Below are 22,748 nucleotides of genomic sequence, written 5' to 3'. Positions count from 1 at the left end.
TAACATCGTTCCACACTGCCCCCTTCTGGTAACAGCACAGATGTCAGAAACTGAATTTTTGTGGAAGTCCAAAGGAGTTCTTTAGAAGGGAAAAGAGGAAGGTAACAGGGATTTTCTTCTTAAAAAGGACTGAACTTCTGATAAGATATTAGTTGGAAATCATTTGTATATCACTTTCTAAAGTTTCATATTAAGGAGCTAATTTCAGATTTTCCAGCTTGAGTTATCATGGGAAGATATATGGCCAGTGTTGCCACAAAGGATAATTGGGTAGTTTTGTGTTTATTTGTTCTCAATAGAAAAATGGTCTCAGTTTATAATTCAATTTTCTTCCATTGTTTCTTCTTCTTTTCAAATTGCTGACATTTCTAAATGAAGTGGTAAATGCATACAAAACCTAACAGGAATTCAAAGCTGTTTCTTCACAATGATAAAAGTGGGTAAATATATATATTAAACAGACCAGATCGATGAGGGAATATCACTGAGAACTCATATTATGCAAGGAGGATTGATAAATGGGAGATAATAAATGGGAGAAACTGACTTTTTTCTGAACTTGAATTCTGAGTTTATAGATTAGGAATCACAAACTAAAATGTTATTAAATGTTATCAAATAGTTCTTGACTTCATCCACAAAAGGAGAAAATAGACACCCTTTTATTGAAACATTGTATTAATAAGTAATTATTATATGATAATGCTGGGTAATACTTTTCCCCATTTTACAAGAAATGCTTTAAAATAGGAACAATTTAAAAGCCTGTGAGTTTTCTGGAAAGTGTATTTTCCAGAAAATACACTTTTTCCTAGCCTTTGTGAGGTTATACTTAAAAGTTTAGAGTAATTCCTCGTTAACTAAGTTTTCCTTCTTATAGCATTGTTCTATTTTTTTTTATTGATTTCAGAGAGAGGAAGGAGAGGGAGAGAGAGATGGAAACATCTGTGAGAGAGAAACACCAATCAGCTGCCTCCTGCACACCCCCACTGGGGATCAAGCCCACAACCCAGGCCTGTGCCCTGACCAGGAATCAAACCTGTGACCTCCTGGTGCATGGGACGATGCTCAACCAACTGAGCCACAAAGGCTGGGCTATTTTTTTGTATGGCATTCTTGTATAATTCTGTTCTGTCATCCATGAATTTGTGGCTCAGGAATAAATGTCTCGTAAAAGAGAGGAACAAAAATATGTTAACTATAGGCGGGGCCTTTGTGGCTTGTAGTAAAAAAATAATCTCCTTCACAGAGTATTTGAGCCCTTTGTTTGGGGGGGAAGGAAGAGTTGCTATTTAGCATTCTCATTTAATTGTCCTACTCTCTGGGCTCTGAACAAAAAAGTATATCAGTATTTCTCACAATATTTATCCAAATTTGACAAGCATGTAAGTTTTTTATAAAGGTGGCAGTAGAAAAGGTATCTGATTATACTGTATTTGTATTATGAAAACATTAGGATTGCTATCTTTTTTATTTTCCAAATATAAAAATCCATTATGACACTGAATATATTTTTAAATGACAGGACCCTCATCCATCCTCAGGTTGAGAATCTTTGGTTTAAAGGTTTTAAATTTCACTCCATACTCCCAAATGGGCTGATGAACGGTCTGTACTTTATAGACGAATGAAGAAATGATGAAAATATTTTTATAAGCATCCAGCATATCCCTGAAAATACCCTAAAAAGCTATTGGTTTTACTAAAGAAAATTTCTCTGGTTTATTTTAAAAGTGAAAGTTTATAGAGTGAATTTTAGTCTAGAAATATCTGATCAATGATAGTAAGGTATTAGCTGCCTCTTAATAAACATTAGTAACCTTTATTTTCATGATCTCATCATTGTAAGACCGAAGAATTAGAAATTTAAAACAGGATTTTAAGTGGAAAGATAGTTCTCAAGGAGGAACACTGTTTTTATTTGTCTGATCTAAGGGATTGTGGATTTAAGATTCCCAAGCTGCCATTTCGGTATGTTGAAGTGTATTACCACTTTCCTAATGTATTTCCCTGTTTCTTTCGGGACAGGGGCTGATGCAGGAGATCAATGACTTGAGGTTAAGAATCAGTGAAATGGACAGTGAAAGGCTTCAGTATGAAAAAAAGCTGAAATCAACCAAAGTAAGTTTTCTCAATGACAACAATTTTTAAACAAATGGCTCCACTGCTTATCTATGATCATTAATATAGATGCAATATGTTTTCTACTCAGTATATGACAAAGAAGGTATTTTACAAGTGAACTTTTTCTCTGAGCTGGAGACCTTCTTGATTTAAGCACTATTCTGAATAAAAACCAGGGCTTAGCTAATCTGATAGAACATATTACCTGTCATTTCTCTTAATTCTCTAACCTCCTGTGTAAACTGATACTGTTTTCTTGGTTACTTAGCTTATCTCTTTCTATCTGTAGTTTTCTTTTACTCCTCTGTCTCTCTACCAGTCCTTAATGGCCAAAGTTTCTAGCATGAAAATCAAGGTGGGTCAGATGCAGTATGAAAAGCAGCGGATGGAACAAAAATGGGAGTCGCTGAAGGTGCGGTAGACATTGGGGAATGTGGGTCCATGGCTTGTTGCTTTCTGGCTTGTGTTGCTTTGCTGTGATGGTGTTTTTAGTGGTGTGTGCATTTATTTTGTCCGTGTGCCACCTATTTTTTTTAAAAAATATGTTTAAAGCTAATTAAAGGGACAGTGTGATCCTTAATTTGTTTTTAGAAACCTATGAAATAATTAGTAAAAAATAATAAACAAGTAAATGAAAATGTTTGTTTGTAAACGAACTCTCACTCCTTTAGGCTATATGAGATTCAGGCTTGGCAAAATAGTTGTAACAAGTTCACCTGTGAAAGAATTCTGTTATGTACCAATAGTAGACACTGCTTTTTTCCTTTGGGATTTTCTGGAAGGTAAATGTATTCGGCAGTTAACTATCATGGCAGCAAATGGAAATTACTGCTGAGAATAAGCACAGTAAGAACAGTGGCACTTCTTGCCAGTGCTTCTGAAAATCTCTTGTGCTTGATATTCACTCCTTCCATAAGTAAAAACTTCTTAGCTTCATTGGAGAGTTACACCTTCTCATAGTACTAAATGTAATCCATATCTTTAGAAAAGACTGAAAATAAAATGTTTGAAAATGAAATTATTTTATGAATATAAAATTAAAAATAAAGGTGCATTTATAAGCATCACCTAGGATTTTTTTCGGTGTTACATACAGCCAGCAAAACTGAATTTGCTAAAGCTCTTTACCAAAAGGAAACTGAAAGTTAAAACATTAGTAAATAGGTAGAACATTGAACACGGCACCCTTAATAGTCATGTAGTTTTACAAAAGAAGAATTAAAATCCGTTTTCTAAATCTTTTTTTTCTTTCTTTTTTTTTTTTTTTTTTGCATTGTTGTAGGAGATTCTGTTCTGTTATCTTAGTAATGAGGATAAATATTCAGTCCCAAGATTTGGCTAAAGTTGTGCATCACCTGCTACTTTACCCACTAATTAGGCTCTACCTTGTCCAGGGAACCTAAGTGCCATCTTGAAATGCTGAATAAATGTCAAGCAAGTCTTAATATCTATCTCCCAATTTGCATTTTATTTTGCTTTTACGATACTAAGCATCTATTTTTTTTTATTAGCTTGGTCAGATTTTTTATTTAACATAACATATACCACCTTAGGGCTACATTAGTCCTACTTACACTTTAAAACAGGGGTCCTCAAACTACGGCCCGCGGGCCACATGCGGCCCGCCGGGTGTTTTTGCTGCCGCTGCCTGTCCTGCTTAGCAGCCGACTCATCCCAGGCCCGCAGTGCGCATGTGTGGAATGTCTGAGGGACAGTGAACTGGCCCCCTGTTTAAAAAGTTTGAGGACCTCTGCTTTAAAAGATTTCTTTTTTAATTTGTTCACAAAGAAACTTGAAATAATTATACCATAATTATTATAAATTGGATTTTAATAATTGCCTTGCTTTTTGTTTATCATCACCACTGTCTGATTTCTGAAGTTTGCATCTTTGCATCTAAATCACTAATTATTGACTTAAGAACATACTCTCTGAATATTCTTTTTTATTCATAAGCTACTCTTTTTAAATGAATTATCATTTGTAGGATGAACTGGCATCTTTAAAAGAACAACTGGAAGAGAAAGAATCTGAAGTGAAAAGGCTACAAGAAAAATTGTTTTGCAAGATGAAAGGAGAAGGGATAGAAATTTTTGACCGAGGTAGGAATATGTATTTAATATTGGTTATCTTCTTTTGTTAAAAACCTCTAAGAACTGAAAAAAAAATCTGATGTTATTTGATGTGTAGTTTTAGCATCAAAGAAAAGAATAGCAGGAGCCATCTAGCCCAGGGCCCCAGGGAGCCCTGAGCTTCCTCGTCTGCAGCTGGAGAAGGGCAGCTCTGGACCCTACTGGGTGTTCTGGACCCTACTGGGTGTTTCGTTGAGATGACTAAATTGTAAATTACCATCAGGAGAGAGTTTTTGTCCAAATTGCAAGAAAAGGAACCATTACGATGTCCCAAGACTATTTTCCTCTAAACTGAACTTGAGACAACAGAAAGACATTTAGAAACCTTGTCTGCCCTGTTGAGAGAAGAGAAGAAAAGGCTCTATCTTTGGAAAACTCAATGAAAATTTCTTAACCTTCAAGAAAGCAAAAAATAGGCTAATTTCTTTTTGGAAAAGTGCATGAATTTATCCAAAAATTGTTTTCATAATTGAGAAGGTTTGTCCTAGATATTATGTGGACTGTAATTTTTAATAATGTAGCTTCTACTTGGTAGAAAATACTGTGAATGCAATGTGTTTTTCTGAATTATATTTGGAAACATAAATGCATGTAACATCTGACGACACTAGATCAAATTTAACCTCTCTTTGTTATTACAAATGACTGTGGCAAAAGCAACTTCTGATTTGTTGGAAACAGAACAAATTTCATTTAGTATAGCTTTGGTACATTTTTACCTGTTATGTGAACACTGGTATCGTTATTGTCTATTCAATGAGGAGCTTGAATTAGATGACCTGTAAAGTCACAGGTATCACAGTTCTCTATCCATCAGGAAACTTAACTCATCAAACATTCAGAAAAATGGAATTGCATCAAACATTCAGAAAAATGGAATTGTATGTTCGGAAAGGACATTCACAAACAGGTCACGCTTTTAGGATTTTAAGATAAAGGGTATGTTAGAATAGTGCTACCCAAAGTCCAGTCCAAGGACTGGTGCCAGTCTGTGAACTGCTTGCTACCAGTGCACCACCGAGGACATATAGGGACAGAGAGCAAGTGGTTAGAAACTTCACAGCAATATGGTGTTGACATAACATCTAACTGCATGATCAGTGGACTCACATGGAGCAGGAGCTACGCCACTTCAGTGTTATTGAACTTGAGTGGTGAGTTGAATGTGACAGAAGCAATGTACTGGTCATGTTCAGGAGGCCCAATATCGGGCTGTAATGGAAATGTGAAAAACGACCAAGGCAACATTAACCAGCTGTTCACCACACACTGTGTAAGGAGCGCTGTACTCCATCGACCCAATTTCAGGGTGAGAAAGTCAAGGTTCAGAAAGTTGACATAACAGAGGTAGTAACAACATTAGGTCTTCTGGATTAATTACATTAGATTCTCTTTTTAACTGCACACAGAGCGTTATGTAGTATAATACCAGTCCTGACGTCACAAAATAGTGCTTAATATTCAGTCTTTTTGAGTTGAGTCTCTTTATTTTAGGTAAAAGGAGACAATAATAGTGCTTTTAAAATATCATTTACTGTTGTAATGTATGCTAACTTCCAATTCAATGGGTTTTCCTGCACAGATGAAAATTTTAAAAAGAAGCTCAAAGACAAAAGTAAGGTTTTTGGTGTATTTCCATCAGCCTTTACATTCACCGAAAGTAATACTTGGACTGTTCTTTGCATGTGTTTTTAAAACATTTCTCTCACCAAAAATGTGAAGTTGCTTCATCGATAAGCTCTCCATTTCTTTGAAGCATACAAAATAGAGGGTAAACAAAAAATAAAAACGAGGAGTAAAAGGTCCCTTAGCAGATTTTATCTGATTCAGCCCTTTTGCTCCATAGGACACAGCAGGGCACCCAGAGTGGTGGAGGTGAGAAAGCATTTTCTCTGGGTCCAGGAGATGCAGGGTCAGAGAAGGAAATAACGTTTACCCTCCTATGAAAACCTGTTTTTGAGGTTTGTCATAGTTGAAAGATTGTTTTGAACTTTGCTTTTCAATGTTTTGTAGCCCACTTTTTCATTGAGATCTACTTTAGGAGGTTTTTTAAATACACCCTCTTGGTGTTTCGAAGAGTGTCATTATTTAATTGCATTAAATAACCCAGGATGTTTCATGGAGCCTGGATTATTTAAGGCAGCATAACAATAAATCTTAAAGGGCTCTCTCCTCCAGACATTGAATTCTTAAGTCAATGAAATTTGCCTTTAAAAAAAAAAGCAAAGAAAAGAAAAGCAATTCCTATAAAATATACCTTAATCAAAAATAGTTATATCAGTACTGAACGATCCATCACTGTTTTTAAAAGTACCTTTAGTCGGGTTTTTTTTTTTTGTTTGTTTGTGTTGTGGTTTTGTTTTGTTTTTTTCACAAAAGGTGGAAATTTTAGCTGAATATTTTTTTCTCTGTTTCAAATTTTTTAATTTGTGATTTCATTCTAGGTTGACTTTTGATCTTTAGACTATTTGCTTTTTAGTATTAAAGTAACATGCTTTTGTATTTGAATATCAAATTTTAAGTGAAATTACATTCGTCTCACTCTGGCCTTTATGTTTTCAAATAGCATTTGGAAATGAGGTTTATAGATGAAGCAAAGTACTTAATATCCTTCTGTATGGAACCTACAGCTTAGCATGACTACTCGTGTACATATCACATTCCATCAGGCTCTTACCATTTGTGTCTCCATCTCGGTTATAACTGAGTATCATTTTGTCTGCGTTTGTCGTGTGCACTTTGTTCATTGCTTTTGCCCACTGCTTTTTTGAAAACTCTGTGTTTTTATTGTTAGCACTGACATTTCATTGTTCTCTTGAAGATCTTGTTGTTGCTTTGAGAGAGGGTAGTTAGCTCTCACTGACCCTGTGACTATTCAGGAGAGATAGAAGGTGTTCATTTTTCAGATTTTCCCTAAAAGACAATATGTATGGTAAATGTGCCCTTTTAAAAACAAACAAATAAAACAAATCAGTAACATTTTTACCTTAAAACACTTCAATCTGAAGAGTCAGTAGCTTCTCATTACTGTCACACACGTTAACTAAACTGACTTCTGATTTGATGTTGTGATATTTTCAGATATTGAAGTACAAAAAATGAAAAAGGCTGTGGAGTCTTTGATGGCAGCAAATGAAGAAAAGGTATCTAGATGAAATTTAAATATTTACTTAGATGTGTAATAGCACCATTTTGATCATTCTGTGCATTCTCTTGAGATATTGCAGTTTGAAAGAACACACCCTATGCACTACTGACATTGAGGGGCAAGCCTTCTCCTTTCCCAAGTGTGTCCACTGTCAGGGGGTCACACTTGTTACTGTGGCCGAGCATAGGAATGGAGACCAGCAGCACTGGCTCCACTGAGAATTCTCTCTTTCCTCCCTGCATGAATTCAGAAAATGCTTGAGCTATCAAATCTGGGCTCATGTATGAACTCCAAACAACTTTAGCTTCGTGGTCATGTCCCTTTTTTCTCCTTCATACTGCTGACCTCTTTCACATTGGGGATTGTCTCTGTTCTCCTGAGTAGTGAGATACCAGAAAAGAGAGGCCCAGGCACCATGAAATCAATATGGCCCTAGGCTCTGTTTTAGCTGTGGTGGCCCAATGCCATGTCTCCAGAAGCTTATTTCTTCTGGTTGTTCCTCCCCACTTCATCCTGCTAAGAGCAGGGATGCAGTTACTCTACTAAAGAAATGCGTTTCTTCACGGCTTTCCTGACCCTCCGGCCAGCAGGCAGCAGCAGCTGGGTCCAGCTCCTGTCATCAGAATTGCTCCCCTCTCGTGTCCCTAAATCAGTGGTTCTCAAACTTCTGGCCCTTTAAATACAGTTCCTCATGTTGTGACCCAACCATAAAATTATTTTTGTTGCTACTTCATAACTGTAATGTTGCTACTGTTATGAATCGTAACGTAAATATCTGATATGCAGGATGGTCTTAGGTGACCCCTGTGAAAGGGTCGTTCGACCGCCAAAGGGGTCGCGACCCACAGGTTGAGAACCGCTGCCCTAAATGAATAGATCAAGGAGGCATTTTCCCAAGAAAAGAGTAATTTCAAGAAAGTGAAAATCAAGCCATGCCAAAAAACTTTCTCTTGGACTTTTTCTAATTGATCATAAGTTTCTTTTTCTAATTCTTGCCTACTCTGTTTTACTTGTTGATTTATCTTTGCCTTTCATTCTCTTCATTTGTTCTTTACTCCTTGGAAATAAACTCATTGTCTTACCCACCCAACCAGATATATATAGATTCTTTTGGCTAGTCTTTCCTACTATTGAATAAAAATAGAAGTCCTTAGCAAGCTGCATGCAGAGCTTTTTTTTTTTTTTTAAAGAAAATCACTAAAATTCATTTTGTTTTAATTTTTCTCCCTCAAAATGCAACAATAACAAAACTCCCAATGTTGAATGAGGGCTCACAGGATGCTCAAACTGCTATAGCTGCACCAAGAGTGACATAACTTCTTGGTAGTTTCAGAAGGCTTCACAGAAGACATATTTGAACAAATTCTGAAGAATAGCAAGAGTTGCTCATCAGGAAAATGAAGGCTTCTAGGCAAAGCATCCATGAGTGAAACCATGTTTCAAAATCAAGGCTTGAAACAGCCCAGTGCACGCTGGGAAAGTTCTGGAACATGAAATATAGATGAAGGGTGTATAAGACTAACAAAAGAGCGACGGTGAATAATAGGCAACCTTGTATGCTAGGCTAATGATCTGGGACCTTAGGTTGTAGGTGTTGGGCAGTGACATAATTAAATTGCCATTTGGAAGCTAACTCTGGTATCAGGAATAAGGGATGGAGAGTAAAGATTGAACAATTAAGCTAGATGAGAAATGGAGAGGTTGAAGTAGGGCAATGACAGTGAAGTGGTAAGGAGGGGAAGATATTTTAGATATATTTGCAGGTTGACAAAATTTAAAAATCTTTGGATTTTAGAGTTTCTGGTTTGATCATTGGGGTAAATGATGGTGCCCTCCACAAGTTAAGGGCATCCAAGCGAAGCTGAAGTACTAGGGGCAGATAATGAGATTCATTTTGGATACATTCTATTTGATGTGTTCATGGGACATCTAAAAGGAGATTTCTCATAGAAAGTTGAAAATAAATCTAAATTTTAGGATTAGTATAGAATTATATATTAGTAGGGAGTGAATCTCATCAATGTTAGGAGAAATATATAATTAGTTGTGGATTGGTGGGAACTAAACTATGGTTAATGTATTAATTAGCTTTGGCTCTGTGACAAATCACTTTTATTATTTTTCTGATACTTCAGTGGGTTAGCTAGGTGGTTCTTCTGGTCTGGTCTGGCTTAGCTGATCTCTATGGTTAGCCAGTGTCTGGGAGAGGGCTGGGTGGTGTAGGATGGTGTGACTCATGTGTCTATTGATTGACCAGTCTTGGTCTAGGTTGGCCCAGCTGAGATATCTCTTCTCTAAATGGTCTCTCATCTTCCAGGAGACTAGCTAGCCTATGCTTCTACACATAGTGGCCTTAGAGCAGCAGGAGAGGGCAAGCCCCAAAGTTAAAATACTTTTCAAGCCTTTGCTTAAAGCACATTTATTGATATCTTATTTGCCAAAGTGGGTCACATGGCCAAGCCCACACTCAGTGTGGGAGGAGCTAGAGAGCTCACTCTTATAATCCACCAAGTTAGGGCATGGGGAAAAGAGAAGAGGGTAAAGGACAAAACCGTAAGGCTCTGTTTTATTGGCTGGGTTGGGTAATAGCGGGGTTATAGAAGTGGAATATCTATCTCATCAAGGGATTAAGAAATCAAAATAGAAGAAAAGAAAGAGTGGAAAGAAAAGTAAAAGAGGAAGGGAAGAGTGGAGTCAATCAAGTGCCAACTAGAGTTCAAATTAGAGAAAATATAAAAGTGTTCATTGTTTTTAGTAAATAGGTCTCTGATGACTAATTGAAAGGCATGTTTTGAGAAGGGAAAAGCCAGGTGGCCATGAATGACAGCTGATAAACACAGCAGGTGTAGATCTGTTTTTCAAGACTTGGCATGTAAGTTAGAGAGGAAAGTAATTAAAGTTGACTTTTTTTTCTTGTTTTCTTTTTCTTTCTTTTTTTTTTGTATCTTACTACCTTGTTTTGTTTTTGTTTTTTAAAGATGGCAGCTGAGTGATAGGATCTCTAAATTTAGAGGTACTTTTTCTATATCTCTGATATATGTAGGAAAGATGTTCTAGATATTACTAGTTTTACTAAAGTTTAGAAATATTCTGTAAATAATGTAAATAACTCATGTCTACTTATCTTTGTGTTGCAATTACTTTTACCATTTTAAAATCATAGCATTAGATGGTAATTTATTTTATTAATAGGACCGGAAAATAGAAGATCTTCGACAATGCCTGAACAGGTACAAGAAAATGCAAGATACGGTGTTACTGGCCCAAGGTAAAAAAGGTACTATAGCTCTAAATGTTTTCTACTTAACTTGATTTTTAAGTGGCCATAATCTTTTATATTTGGCCTCAATTTCTTTTATGAAACATAACCATTATCTCTAATTAGATAGCTCATTCATCCATTCAGTGATATTGTTCAGCATCTGTTCTCTGCCTGAAAGCATATAGGCTAAAGAGCATACTGTAGATTGGTTGGCCGGGAGAGCCTCTCTAAGGAGTCCATTAGATAGCGTTCCAGAAAGAGAGTACAATAGCACATGCAAGAACTTTTTTGTGTGGGGATGGGGGCGCGGTTAGGGAGGAGTTGGTGTGTTTAAGAAGTAAAAGACCAGTGTAACTGGAAGGTAGTGATTAGGAGAAAGAGTGAGATAGGATTATTAGAGGTGAGTACCAACCAGATCCTACAGGTGGGGAGTTTTCCCTCTTATTTGTCCCCTAGGGATCCACTGAAGGGTCTTAACAAGTCAATGATAAGATCTTTGTAACAAATAGACCATAGTGGGTGGGAGCAGTGTTGGAAGGAAGGTAAGCTATTTAAGAGACCGTGGCAGTATTCCAAGTGGAAAGATCTGATGGTACTGACTGGAAATATATTTTGGTGTTGATGTGTTGAATGAGTGGAGGAGCATGAAGAAGAGATAGAATTAAGAAAGACCTCTGATTAATGCAACTGGCTGGATGATAGTTCCATTTTCCAAGATAGAGAAACCTAGAAAAGGAACATTGGCATGGTTAAGGGGCATCATGTTCAGTTTTGAAAATGTTAAATTAAAAGAAAACGCACACACACAAACCCTGTAAGACATCTAAGTAAAGATAGTTATGCAGTTTGTTGTATTTATTATTACTTTATCTGTTGTCCTCAAATGTGGAAAAACTTTTGGAGTCATTCAAAACAAACAAAAATGTTAAGGACTTTAAAAGTTCTCTTGTTTATTATCCATGCATAGATGGGGTTATTTGCTCTAAAAATAAGCACTGGAGATTAGCAAGTCTTTTGGAAGACACTCGTGGTTGCTTTTCCCCATTATGCTGTTCTTTCTGCTTTAAAATGAGTGGAATAAAAGGATCCTTTTGGGGATCAAAAGGGCGTTATCTCTTTTTCTTCTCTTTCTATGTTTTTCTTTTTTCTTTAGGAGCTTGGTAGTGATGAAAACGGAGTTGTTTAAATGGTGACTCTTTTGGTACCACTGGTATTTCTCAGCTTGGTTATTTCTGAGCTGAAATTTGTGTAAAGCCTCCAAATTTTGAAACAAAAGTACAGGAGAGTTGTTGAACTGAATTCACTTTTTTAAAAAAAAAAGATATTTTTTATTGATTTCAGAGAGTAAGGGAGAGGGAGAGAGGGAAAGAAACATCAATGAGGGGAGAGATTCATTGATTGGCTGCCTCCTGCACACCCCACATTGGGGATCAAGCCTGAAACCCAGGCATATGCCCTGACCGGGAATCGAACCGTGACATCGTGGTTCATAGGCAGATGCTCAACCACTGAGCCACGCCGGCCAGGCTGAATTCACTTTTTAATTTTAATCTTGTGAGTCTATCATTGCCCCTGTTGACACCACTATCAGTTAATACCTCTATTAATACCACAGCTGGGTACTCACATGGCCCAAAGCCCCGGGGCCTCAGATGCTACCAGTTGAAGGTGTTGTTTCCTAGGTCCTGTGTTTTTTTCAAATGATTTCAGAAGCTGACTCTTTGGATTTTTTTTTGAGGATCAGAAAAATTTTTACATTTAATATATTTGGGATTCTTCTTCCAAAAGTGAAAATTTGCTGTTGGTCCTCTGTTTTCTTTGTCTTTTCCTAGGCCAAGAGGGTGACTATGATGACCTGCCCACTTCCGGTTCCATCTCCACTTTTCTGGAAGCACAGGGTTTTGGGGAACTGGAGAAAGGTCTGTCATCCACGCCAGTGATGGGGTCTCCCAGTCGTGACCCACTGAACACAAGTGTTCCGGAAGAGGTATGTATAGACTCCCAATAGTCTCTTCCTGCTGGGGAGAGTGTGTCATTGAAAGTTAAAGTGCTGTGGACAACACGAAAGACATGGGATTTTTTTCTCAGCTTGGTACTGATGACTTGGTTTGCCCTGAAAGTTTTTGTGCCCTATAAGTTTTTATTTGAAATGTGTGTATGTTTTTCCCCCCTTCTTTTTAATAAATAAATGCCCTGGGCAATGTCAAAATTGCTTATGTAATTCAGGAAAAATATAAGAATCCCTTAGGGATAGATGTCATCTTAAATATGGGATTCTAATCTATATATTAAATAATAAGTAGGGAATAAATAAAGTGGGGATAAAGTGAGATTATATAGAGAAATTGATTTGAGTCACCTTTGATGGAGACGCTGTAATATGAAGGATTGAAATTTTCCTCTGATTTCTTTAGATTTGGAAGAAGCAACTGGAGGGGAATAAAGTCTTAAACTCACTTATTTTACTTTCATATCAAATTGCCACTGATACCTTTCTCCATTATCTATTGCGCCCCACCCCAACTCTTTGTGTCTTGAATGACAACATTTATTTTGCTGACGAATCTGCACTTTGGCCCGGGCTCAGCAGGAACATCTGGTCTCTGCTCCACTTGGCAGCAGCGGGAGTGGCGCAAAGGCTGGGGCTTGAGTCACCTGAAGGCCACCCATTCCTCTATCTGGTGGTTGGGGCTGGCCGTTGGCTGGGACTTCAGCTGAGGCCCTGGCTGGACCCACTGCATGTGACTGCTTGGCCTCTTCATAATACAATGGCTGGTCCTGAAGATGCGTATCCCAAGAAGAGGACTAGGCAAATTCGTATCACCTTTTATGATGTTTCTCAGAAGTCATGTAGCATCTCTTCTCCTTAGTCATAGGCCCACCCAGATTCACGGAGAAGGAGTTATCAATTACCTCTTGATGGACAAGTGGCAATATCACATTGTAAGGACATGTGAGATGGGATCTCTTGGTGCAACCACATTTGGAAAATAAATCTGCCCCTCACTCTCTGGCTACAACAGTTTATATCCCTCTCCCATTCACAGTATACCTACTCCCTCTCCAAAGACCCCTTAGTTTCATTCCAATTAGGCATCAGCATCCCAGGAACTTGTCATCCAGACCAGGTCATGATGTACATGAAGCTCCTCAGGTGCATCTTCTTGGGCACAGCTGCTCCTCAGGTGCATCTTCTTGGGCACAGCTTTTTGGGTACCACTCCATTCAGTTTAAGAACCGGGAACTTAAGGGAGGGATAGGTATAACATAACTGCTACAGGCACTCTCATTTAAAAGAGGGACAACAGAAGGGACCCAGGTATCTCATTTAAAAGCAATTCAAAAATCTAGCCAGGCATGTGGTGCCAGTTCCTTTGTTAGGACTCAGTCCTCTGGGCTCTTGGTTTTTCCTTCTGAGTCATCCTTCCTTTCCTACAAGAAGGGGATGTACTTGCAGATAGTAGTTTTCTGTAAAAGTGTCCATATAGGTCCAAAGCCGCCTTTAGTTTTTTCCTATCTTTGTCCCTTTTAGTCCCTTTGGTACAGTATTTTAAACACTCAGAATTTCTTATGAGTCAATTTGTTATCCACTCCATTAGATAAAAGCATTATTTGATTAATGAGATACCTTCACAATAATCCTTCTCTACCTTAGGTTCCCTGTAAGGCTACTGTGGGATATCCCCTTATTTTTAGAGTTTAAGATCTGTTTTTAAGGGTCAATGAGACAGCGCCCCCTTAAATCTTCCTAAGTTCTTAACAAAGACACACACATGTCTTCATTTCCTGACAGCCCCCTGAAACCATTTCTTAATGTATATATATAAAAGCCTAAGCAACCGTTTGACCAGTAGCTATGACATGCACTGACCACTAGGAGGCAGATGCTTCATCTGGTAGGTTAGCTTGCTGCTGAGGTCCGGCTGATCGGGACTGGGCGAGATGGGCTGGACATGCCCTCGAGCCCTCCTGCGGTCCCTCACTGGTCCTAATTGTGCACCGGTGCAAGGGACACCCCCCCCCCACCCCCCCACCCACCCCCAGTGCACGAATCCATGCACCGGGCCTCTAGTTTTAATATAATGTGCTGTCTGGAGAGACTGGGAATGGGAAAAAGTTTTATTTTTTAACAAAACAACCTTAGGTCCCTTATATTTAGCAGTTCCTTCTTTGCTCATCTCAGTAAGTAATTAGAAGAAACCAAATGGCATCTTTACTTTTTATATCTGTTGCTGATAATTACATAATGAGAAGATGAAATTTGAATTGAATGAAAATGAATTCAGGGAGACAACAATTAACATTTCTCTTAAATATAAGAGAGGGCTAAAATATGTCCTTAGCAAGGAATTAGTAGTGGGTGGATTGGTGGTAAAAGGTACAAATTTCCAGTTATAAATATAAGTACTGGGAATGTAATGTACATGCATGTGACTATAATTAACACTGATGTGTGGCATATTTGAAAGTTACTAAGAGAGTACATTCTAAAAGTTTTCATGACAAGAGAAAACAAAACAAAACATTTTCTTCCCTTTTTTTTAAATCTCTGAGGTGATGGGCATTAACTAAACTTATTGTGGTAACCATTTCACAATATAAATCAGTCCAGTCATTATGCTGTAAACCTGAAACTTATACAGTGCTGTACGTCAATTATATGTCAATAAAACTGGAAAAAATGGGATTAGATAAGGAATAAGAAATGTTTTAAAGGGAAAAGGTCCCTAATTGTTAAATATATATTTACACCTTAAGGGAAAGTTACACTCAACAGCCATTGAGTGAGCTGTCTCACCCAGTCCCGCCCTGCCGGCCACCTTCTAATTAATTTCCTTTCAATGTGCACAAATCTGTGCATGGGGTCACTAGTTTTAAATGAAAAGCCAGGAGGGAGATTTGAAGTTGAATTTAAAGCCCTAAGGTTTGAAAGGAAATAAAGAAAATCAGTCTGCTAGTGGAAGTTCATTTATTTCTTGAGTAGGAACCCAAGGAGATAAGAACTTCAGGAAGCAGGGATGATGGCTAAATAAGTTGTCCAGGATAAATCATAAAGATTCAAACTGGAAATAAAAAGATAGTGAAATAATGTCTTTTATAATAAGATGACTTGTTAAAGAACAAAATTCGACTGAGTAAATTTAAAATGTCTTGTTGGCTTAACGCATCAATTCATGAATCCAGCAGCATCCAATCTAGGAGATGAGATAGAAAGGCCCAAGGAGCTGTACAAGATGAAAGGCTTTTTGTAGAAGTGAGCAGGAGCAGGGAAGTTAGTGAGGCACTTGCTGATTGGTGAAAACAGGGTTACTTTCCTTACATGGAGCAAAGGGAAGTCTTGGAGCCCCGTCAGGTAACTTGTGGGAGCCAGCCAGTACTGCTGGGCTGACCGAGGCCCTCCTTTTCTGGGAGAGCTGAGCACAGACATTTCATTCAGTTCAGGTTTGCTGATGCGGGGCTTCGCATGACCCACACCATCTTGGGCCCAATCTGGTTACTTTAACAGATTTCACATTTTATAACCTTTGATAGTGTCCAAGGATGAGACCACCGCTCAGTAACTGAAACAAAACTCACAAAGCTGAATTTATTGCTTATTTAAGAGAGTGGACTTGGTTGGTCAGGGACACTCTCTCCAAACTGATCTTATAGAGCAGCAGTTCTCAACCTGTGGGTCGAACGACCCTTTCACAGGGGTCGCCTAAGACCATTGGAAAACACATATATAATTACATATTGTTTTTGTGACTAATCACTATGCTTTAATTATGTTCAATTTGTAACAATGAAAATACATCCTGCATATCAGATATTTACATTACAGTTCATAACAGTAGCAAAATTACAGTTATGAAGTAGCAACGAAAATAATTTTATGGTTGGGGGTCACCACAACATGAGGAACTGTATTAAAGGGTCGCGGCATTAGGAAGGTTGAGAACCACTGATATAGAGGGTTTTAGGATGCTTGGAGCTCAAGGACTGGTGGACCTTCAGAGGAAGCAGGAGTGAGTTGACAGCAGCCGGATGTGGTTATGAAGGTGAGACTGTTGTTGACTGGGTGGCATTTAGAGGTGTGTTTGCTGGTGTGAGCCCCTACCTTGGTGGCTGACTTATAGAGGTGAGTCATGGTTGGTTAACCTGCAGAAGTGAGTCAACTCACTAAGGCGAGTTTTGTTCACTTTTTTACTGAAATATTTGCTAAAAGTGTTTCATTTGTTTGTTCATGATGTGTCCAACCATCTAACTGCTCTCTGGTTGTCAGAAATTATTGAAAACCAGAGTATATAATTTTTTTTCACAGAGTCCATCCTCAGGATACACAAGGCATTTGTGTGGGAAAGTGTATTTTTGTTGTTGTTGTAATATTGTTACTATTAAGCAAAGTATTTTAAATAGTATAATCACAAAGTACATTATAAATTGTTTTAATTCTATTTTTCATTAATTCTGTTCATTGAAATCAGCTTGCTCACACACAGAATAATAATTAACTGGAGTGACCAACATTTTATTTTCGACTAGCAGTAGAAACTAAAGTGAAAGTAGTGCTCATTTTACAGAGAAAATTGATGCCCAGTGAAGTGACTTGCGTTAGGCAAGTGTTAAGATTTTACTATTAACTTAATTAATAGTATTTATTATGTCTTACAATATTCAGTATCTTATACAGAACCAGGTTCAAAAATTACCTTCCTCCAGAATGTCTTCTCTGATTAGCATTTCTAGGTGTTTATATCCTGAATTTTGGTTGCTCTGTGGCTTGTGTTTTGTTTGATGTGACTCACTTTTGACTTTTTATTATTATATTACAGTTCCACACCAGCATCTTGCAGGTGTCAACCCCTTCATTATTACCAGCATCTAAAGGCTTGGAAACGCCTGAGAAAGCAAAATTGCCTCCTAAGTCCGAGACTTCATTTGAGAAGTATGTCATTAATGTCCTAACGTTGCAAGTATAAATGTTTGGAAAAGTAGGTCAACCAAAAGCAAGGGTGCTTTGCATTTATTGACAGACACGATTTCTTACCCAGAGAAGCAAGAAACAGTAAGACATGCACCAGGAAACCTTATCAGTTTTGTGTTATTGAAATAACAGGTGTGAAGCCAGAAGTAACTGGAGATGAGGCTGAGGATGTGCTTTGGGTCAGGTTAGAGAGGGAGTCTATGTCCTAGGTCCTGGGTGCCCCTCAAAGGGCTGCGAGCAGAATAGCAGCAGTCCTGTGCCTGAGACTGGACAATGGCTATGGAGGAGATAGGACAGGGATACAATAGTTTTTGCATAGGCAAATAGGATTTGGGGGGAACATAGTCCCAAATTAATTGCCTAATCTTACAATTAGACAAAATAAAATAAAATACAATACCAAAAAAAGAGAAATAACTTTCCTTGCACAAGTGTTTGTTTTTGACAGTTCTGTTCACTTTGAATATATATGGTCTTTTCTTCATGAAGTTTACAAATACTTTCTTTTTTTAAATTTTAGTGATGGAAAAAGAACCCTTGGCGCTGCTGTTGAAACCCAAATGTCTGACAGTCTTTCGTAAGTTATAAGTGATTGAATGTGAAAAGTGTGGTTGGTACTTCCGGTAGAGGAAGCTTCCCTTACACTAACAGTAACCAGTATGGAAAGTGAGTGACTATGAGGCCTGAATTAATGAATGAAACTGTAATGATAAAGTGGAGGTGAGGTGAGGGTGGGGGATGTAAGTTGACAAAGAAATACTTGCTCACTTATCATTGTCTCATGCCAAGTTTCTGTATATCTTTAGCCTTCTTTACCAGTTTTCCCCTGAAGTTCAGTGCTTGTAATTTCACTTTTGTGCTGATATTTTAAATCTTGCAGAAAAGAATCACAGAGTAGTGTGGTGGCTGGAAAGTTGCATTGGTTTTCTGCACTATCAAATTGATAAACTGACCTAATATCTATGTTTATCCAAGTTCAAGTCTGTATTAAATTAGGAAAATGTATTCCTCAAAAAGTACTCAAAGATAAGATCTTTTTCACCATTATACTTTATATGGTGGTAGACACTTCTAGCAACGTATTTACACATAAATACATGACAAATGCCTTTTAAACATTTGTTTGTATACCAGGTGTACCAGTTACTAATGCGGATTTTTTTTAACAGGTGGAGTTACATATATGTTGATATATATGCGATTTGATATGTATGCTATTTTGTTATATTGACAGCAAGCTTCAAAACTTCATATGTCAAATTTGCTGAAGGTATTAACCTCATAGATATTTTTATGCTTAAAAATGTCAAATTTTGTGCCAAAAAAAGAGCATTTGCAGGAAGTTTTAATTCATTACTTTATTTTGAAGAAAAATGCTGTTGAAAGTTATCGTATACTTCAGGAAGCTTATGGTGAGCATGCTCCATCTCAAGATACTTGTGAACGCTGGTTTAAATGCTTTAAAAGTTATGATTTCGATGTGAAAGACAAAGAACATCCAGGTCAACCGAAAAAGTTTGAAGACCAACAATTACAAGCATTATTGGATGAAGATGCGTGTCAAACTCAAAACAACTTGCAGAAAGATTAAACGTTGCTCAGCAAACAATTTCTGATCGTTTACAAGCAACGGGAAAGATTTTAAAGGAAGGAAAATGGGTGACACATCAACTGAACGAAAGACAAATAGAAAACCGAAAAGTCATCAGTAAAATGTTGCTTCAACGACACGAAAGAAATTCATTTTTGCATCGAACTGTGACTGGCGATGAAAAGTGGATTTATTTTGAGAATCCCAAACGCACAAAATCATGTGTTGATCCAGGTCAACCATCAACATCGACTGCAAAGCCAAATCGCTTCGGAAAGAAGACAATGCTCTGCGTTTGGCGGGATCAGGAAGGTGTGGTGTATTATGAGCTTCTAAAACCAGGTGAAACTGTTAATACTGATCGCTACCAACAACAAATAATCAATTTGAACCACGATTTGATTGTGAAACGACCAGAATGGGCCAGAAGACACAGCAAAGTAATTTTGCTTCATGATGACGCACCATCGCACATTTAAACCATTTAAAGACATGTTAAATTATATTGCCTGGAAAGTATTAACCCACTCGCTGTATTCACCAGATCTTGCTCCTTCAGATTACCACTTGTTCTGATCGATGGCACACGCACTTTCTGAGCAGCACTTCAAAACATACGAAGAAGTGGAAAATTGGGTCTCTGAATGGTTTGCCTCAAAACAAAAAACGTGCTATTGAGATGGTACCCACAAATTACCTGAAAGATGGGGGAAATGTGTAGCTAGCGATGGACATTACTTTGAATAAAATACTTTTGATGTTTCTCTTGAAATGATCATGTTTTCTTTGATTACAAAATCCACATTATTAACCGGTACACCTGGTATTTATATTATTCTGTTTCTTTGAGCAAAAGTATTACTTTTTCCCTCTCTCTTTTGAAACTAGTCACATATTCCTGCCTTCAGTTTTAAATAAGACCAGCTCTATAAAACTGAATGCTAATCCTGTGAAAGAGAGAGCCTCTGAATGTTTACAATGTCACTTTGCTGTGACGAGGATAGCAAATGAATTTATATGGACAGTAAGAGGGATTCCTCTACTATGCTTTGATCAGAATTACAAATGAAGTGCTCTGTCAGACTCAGAAAATCGATTTCTTTGAGAATTGAAAAGTAAAATTTTCATGCTTTATTTATTTTTGTAAGAGATTTTTTAAATTGATTTTTAGAGAGAGGAAAGGAGAGGGAGAGAGAAACATCGATTGGCTGCCTCCTGCACTCCCCCTACTGGAGACCTAGTCCACAACCCAGGCATGTGCCCTGACCGGAAATGGAACCAGTAACCTTTCGGTGCACAGGATAACACCCAACCAACCGAGCCACACTGGCCAGGGCTTCATCCTTTATTTTAATTAGAGGATTATATGTAAACTAGAGGCCCAGTGCACAAAAATCTGTGCACTCGGGGAGGGGGTTCCCTCCGCCCAACCTGTGCCCTCTCGCAGTCTGTCGGACCCCTTGGGGGATGACCACCTGCTGGCTTAGGCCTGCTCCCCGGGTGATTGGGCCTAAGCTGGCAATCAGACATCCCTCTGGCAGCCCGGCAGCCCTCCGGGGATGTCCACTTGCCAGCGGGGAGCAGACTTAAGCTGCAGTCGGACATCCTTAGTGCTGCTGAGGAGGCAGGAGAGGCTCCCACTACCACCGCTGTAATGGCAGCCATCAGCCTGGCTTGTGGCTGAGCAGAGCTCCTCCATGTGGGAGCTCATTGACCACCAGAGGGCAGCTCCTGCATTGAACGTCTGCCCCCTGGTGGTCAGTGTGTGTCATAGTGACCAGTCATTCCCAGTCTTTCTGCTGTTAGGGTCAGTTTGCATATTACCTTTTTACTATATAGGATAGAGGCCTGGTGCACAGGTGGGGGCCAGCTGGTTTTCCCTGAAGGGTGTCCCGGATCAGGGTGGGGGTCCCTCTGGGGTGCCTGGCCAGCCTGGGTGAGGGGCTGATGGCTGTTTGCAGCTGGCCACACCCCCTTCAGTGTGGGGGTCCCCACTGGGGTGCCTGGCCAGTTTGGGTGAGGGGCTGAGAGCCATTTTCAGGCTGGCCAGCGACTGAAACTCCAAGCCTCTCCTTTTTTCTTTTTTTTTTTAATTCTGGGATTTATTTACCTTCTATAATTGAAACTTTGTTGCCGTCACTGGAGCTGAGAGCCAGCTCCTGCTCCCTCCAGCTCTGAGGCCACAGCCTGCTGAAAGCAGGTATCTGGGGTTTGTTTAGCTTCTATAATTGAAACTTTGTTGCTTTCGGAGCTCAGAGCTGGGCCGTGGCAGGCGGGGAACCTTGGCTTCATCCATCACTGGAGCAAGCAAGCCTCCTGCTTGCTTCAGTGCGTGGCTGCTGGCCGCCATCTTGGTTCGGTTAATTTGCATATCACGCTGATTAGCCCATGGGAGGCGTAGCGAAGGTACGGTCAATTACCATGTTTGTCTATTATTAGATAGGATAGTACATGAATACTTAAAAAGTTCCCAGTGTATAAAGGTATACATGCAAAGGATCTAACATTAGGCCTCGGAAAACTGGTTTAAATTTTCGAATATTGACATCACAAGAATAGTCCTAAGTGTTTTTCCAGCTACTCAAACATGTGCAGGACGTTTACAGTTATTGGCAGGACAGTTAACCACCCCTGCTTTTAAAAGAACTAAATGTTATAATTTTCTTAAGCTCATAAGTGACTGCCGGAATCCAGATGTTCTTTTATTACCAGGATTCAACCCACACACAATTCTAGTTTCTTTCCAAGATATCCTACTTAAAAACAGTGGCACCAGAGCCACTTATTATTAATCCTAATTATTATTATTGTTATTTTTAGAACTTCAAGTCTGCAGAAGTCTAGCAGCCTGGGCAATCTGAAGAAAGAGTCATCAGATGGGGTTGGTTCTGTGTTTTTTTTTCCTGTCTGTTACCCTGAGAAGAAAATATTTAGGGATCTTCATCTTTTCACATGTTGCAAGTAAAACTCTTAAGAAGAGCTTGTGGTTTCTTGATGGAAAATTATTAGATAATAGGAAATGATTGGGTTAAGGATAAATATCAAGAAGTATGGTAGGAAGGATTGAAAGTAGTGCATAAAAACAAAAATAGAGACTTTAATAATAAAACGTTGTTGGAAATAAATGAAACAGATTTTGTAGCTGGGATATATATGTAAATTTATTTTAATTTATGGAATTGTATGTGACAAATTATGAATATATAAGAGATTCCTATAACAATCTTAACTGTTGTTGTTTTGAACAGGAAAAGGAGTCTATTCAGAAGCCTCCAGAGGTAATTTTCATGTCCAGGTTGCAATGTAAAAATGTTTTAAACTTCTAGTGCGTAAGATTGCTTAAATGCCTCTAGTAGACAAAACTCTCAAAATGAAAGAAGCCAGACACAAAAGATCACGTATTATATGATTCCATTTATGTGAAATATCCAGGCTAGATAAATTTATAGAGACAGCTCGGAGGTTGGTGGTTGCCAGGGGCGGAGGAGAGTGGAATGGGGAGAAGCCGCTTAATGGTAAGTGGT

General features: G+C 38.4%; 1 protein-coding gene across 9 annotated transcripts in view; it reads left to right on the top strand.

The window, feature by feature from the left end:
- Positions 1–22,748, top strand: part of PPFIBP1 (PPFIA binding protein 1) — a 161,264-nt gene that overhangs the window by 121,081 nt on the left and 17,435 nt on the right. For 6 of the 9 annotated variants that reach the window (XM_006086772.3, XM_023752320.1, XM_023752321.1 and 3 more), the window contains 10 exons: positions 2,029–2,121; positions 4,112–4,226; positions 5,839–5,871; positions 7,338–7,399; positions 10,597–10,681; positions 12,499–12,653; positions 17,482–17,594; positions 18,154–18,210; positions 22,045–22,105; positions 22,473–22,502. In XM_006086772.3, the coding sequence (XP_006086834.1) occupies positions 2,029–2,121; positions 4,112–4,226; positions 5,839–5,871; positions 7,338–7,399; positions 10,597–10,681; positions 12,499–12,653; positions 17,482–17,594; positions 18,154–18,210; positions 22,045–22,105; positions 22,473–22,502 (804 nt within the window). The remainder of the gene's footprint in view (positions 1–2,028; positions 2,122–4,111; positions 4,227–5,838; positions 5,872–7,337; positions 7,400–10,596; positions 10,682–12,498; positions 12,654–17,481; positions 17,595–18,153; positions 18,211–22,044; positions 22,106–22,472; positions 22,503–22,748) is intronic. The other 3 variants (XM_023752317.1, XM_023752322.1, XM_023752318.1) reach the window with 3 other exon arrangements.

This window comes from Myotis lucifugus, unplaced genomic scaffold (assembly GCF_000147115.1).
Source record: "Myotis lucifugus unplaced genomic scaffold, Myoluc2.0 scaffold_30, whole genome shotgun sequence".
Lineage (NCBI taxonomy): Eukaryota > Metazoa > Chordata > Mammalia > Chiroptera > Vespertilionidae > Myotis > Myotis lucifugus.
The sequence above is the reverse complement of the archived record's forward strand: the minus strand, read 5'-3'. Positions and strand labels throughout refer to the sequence as shown.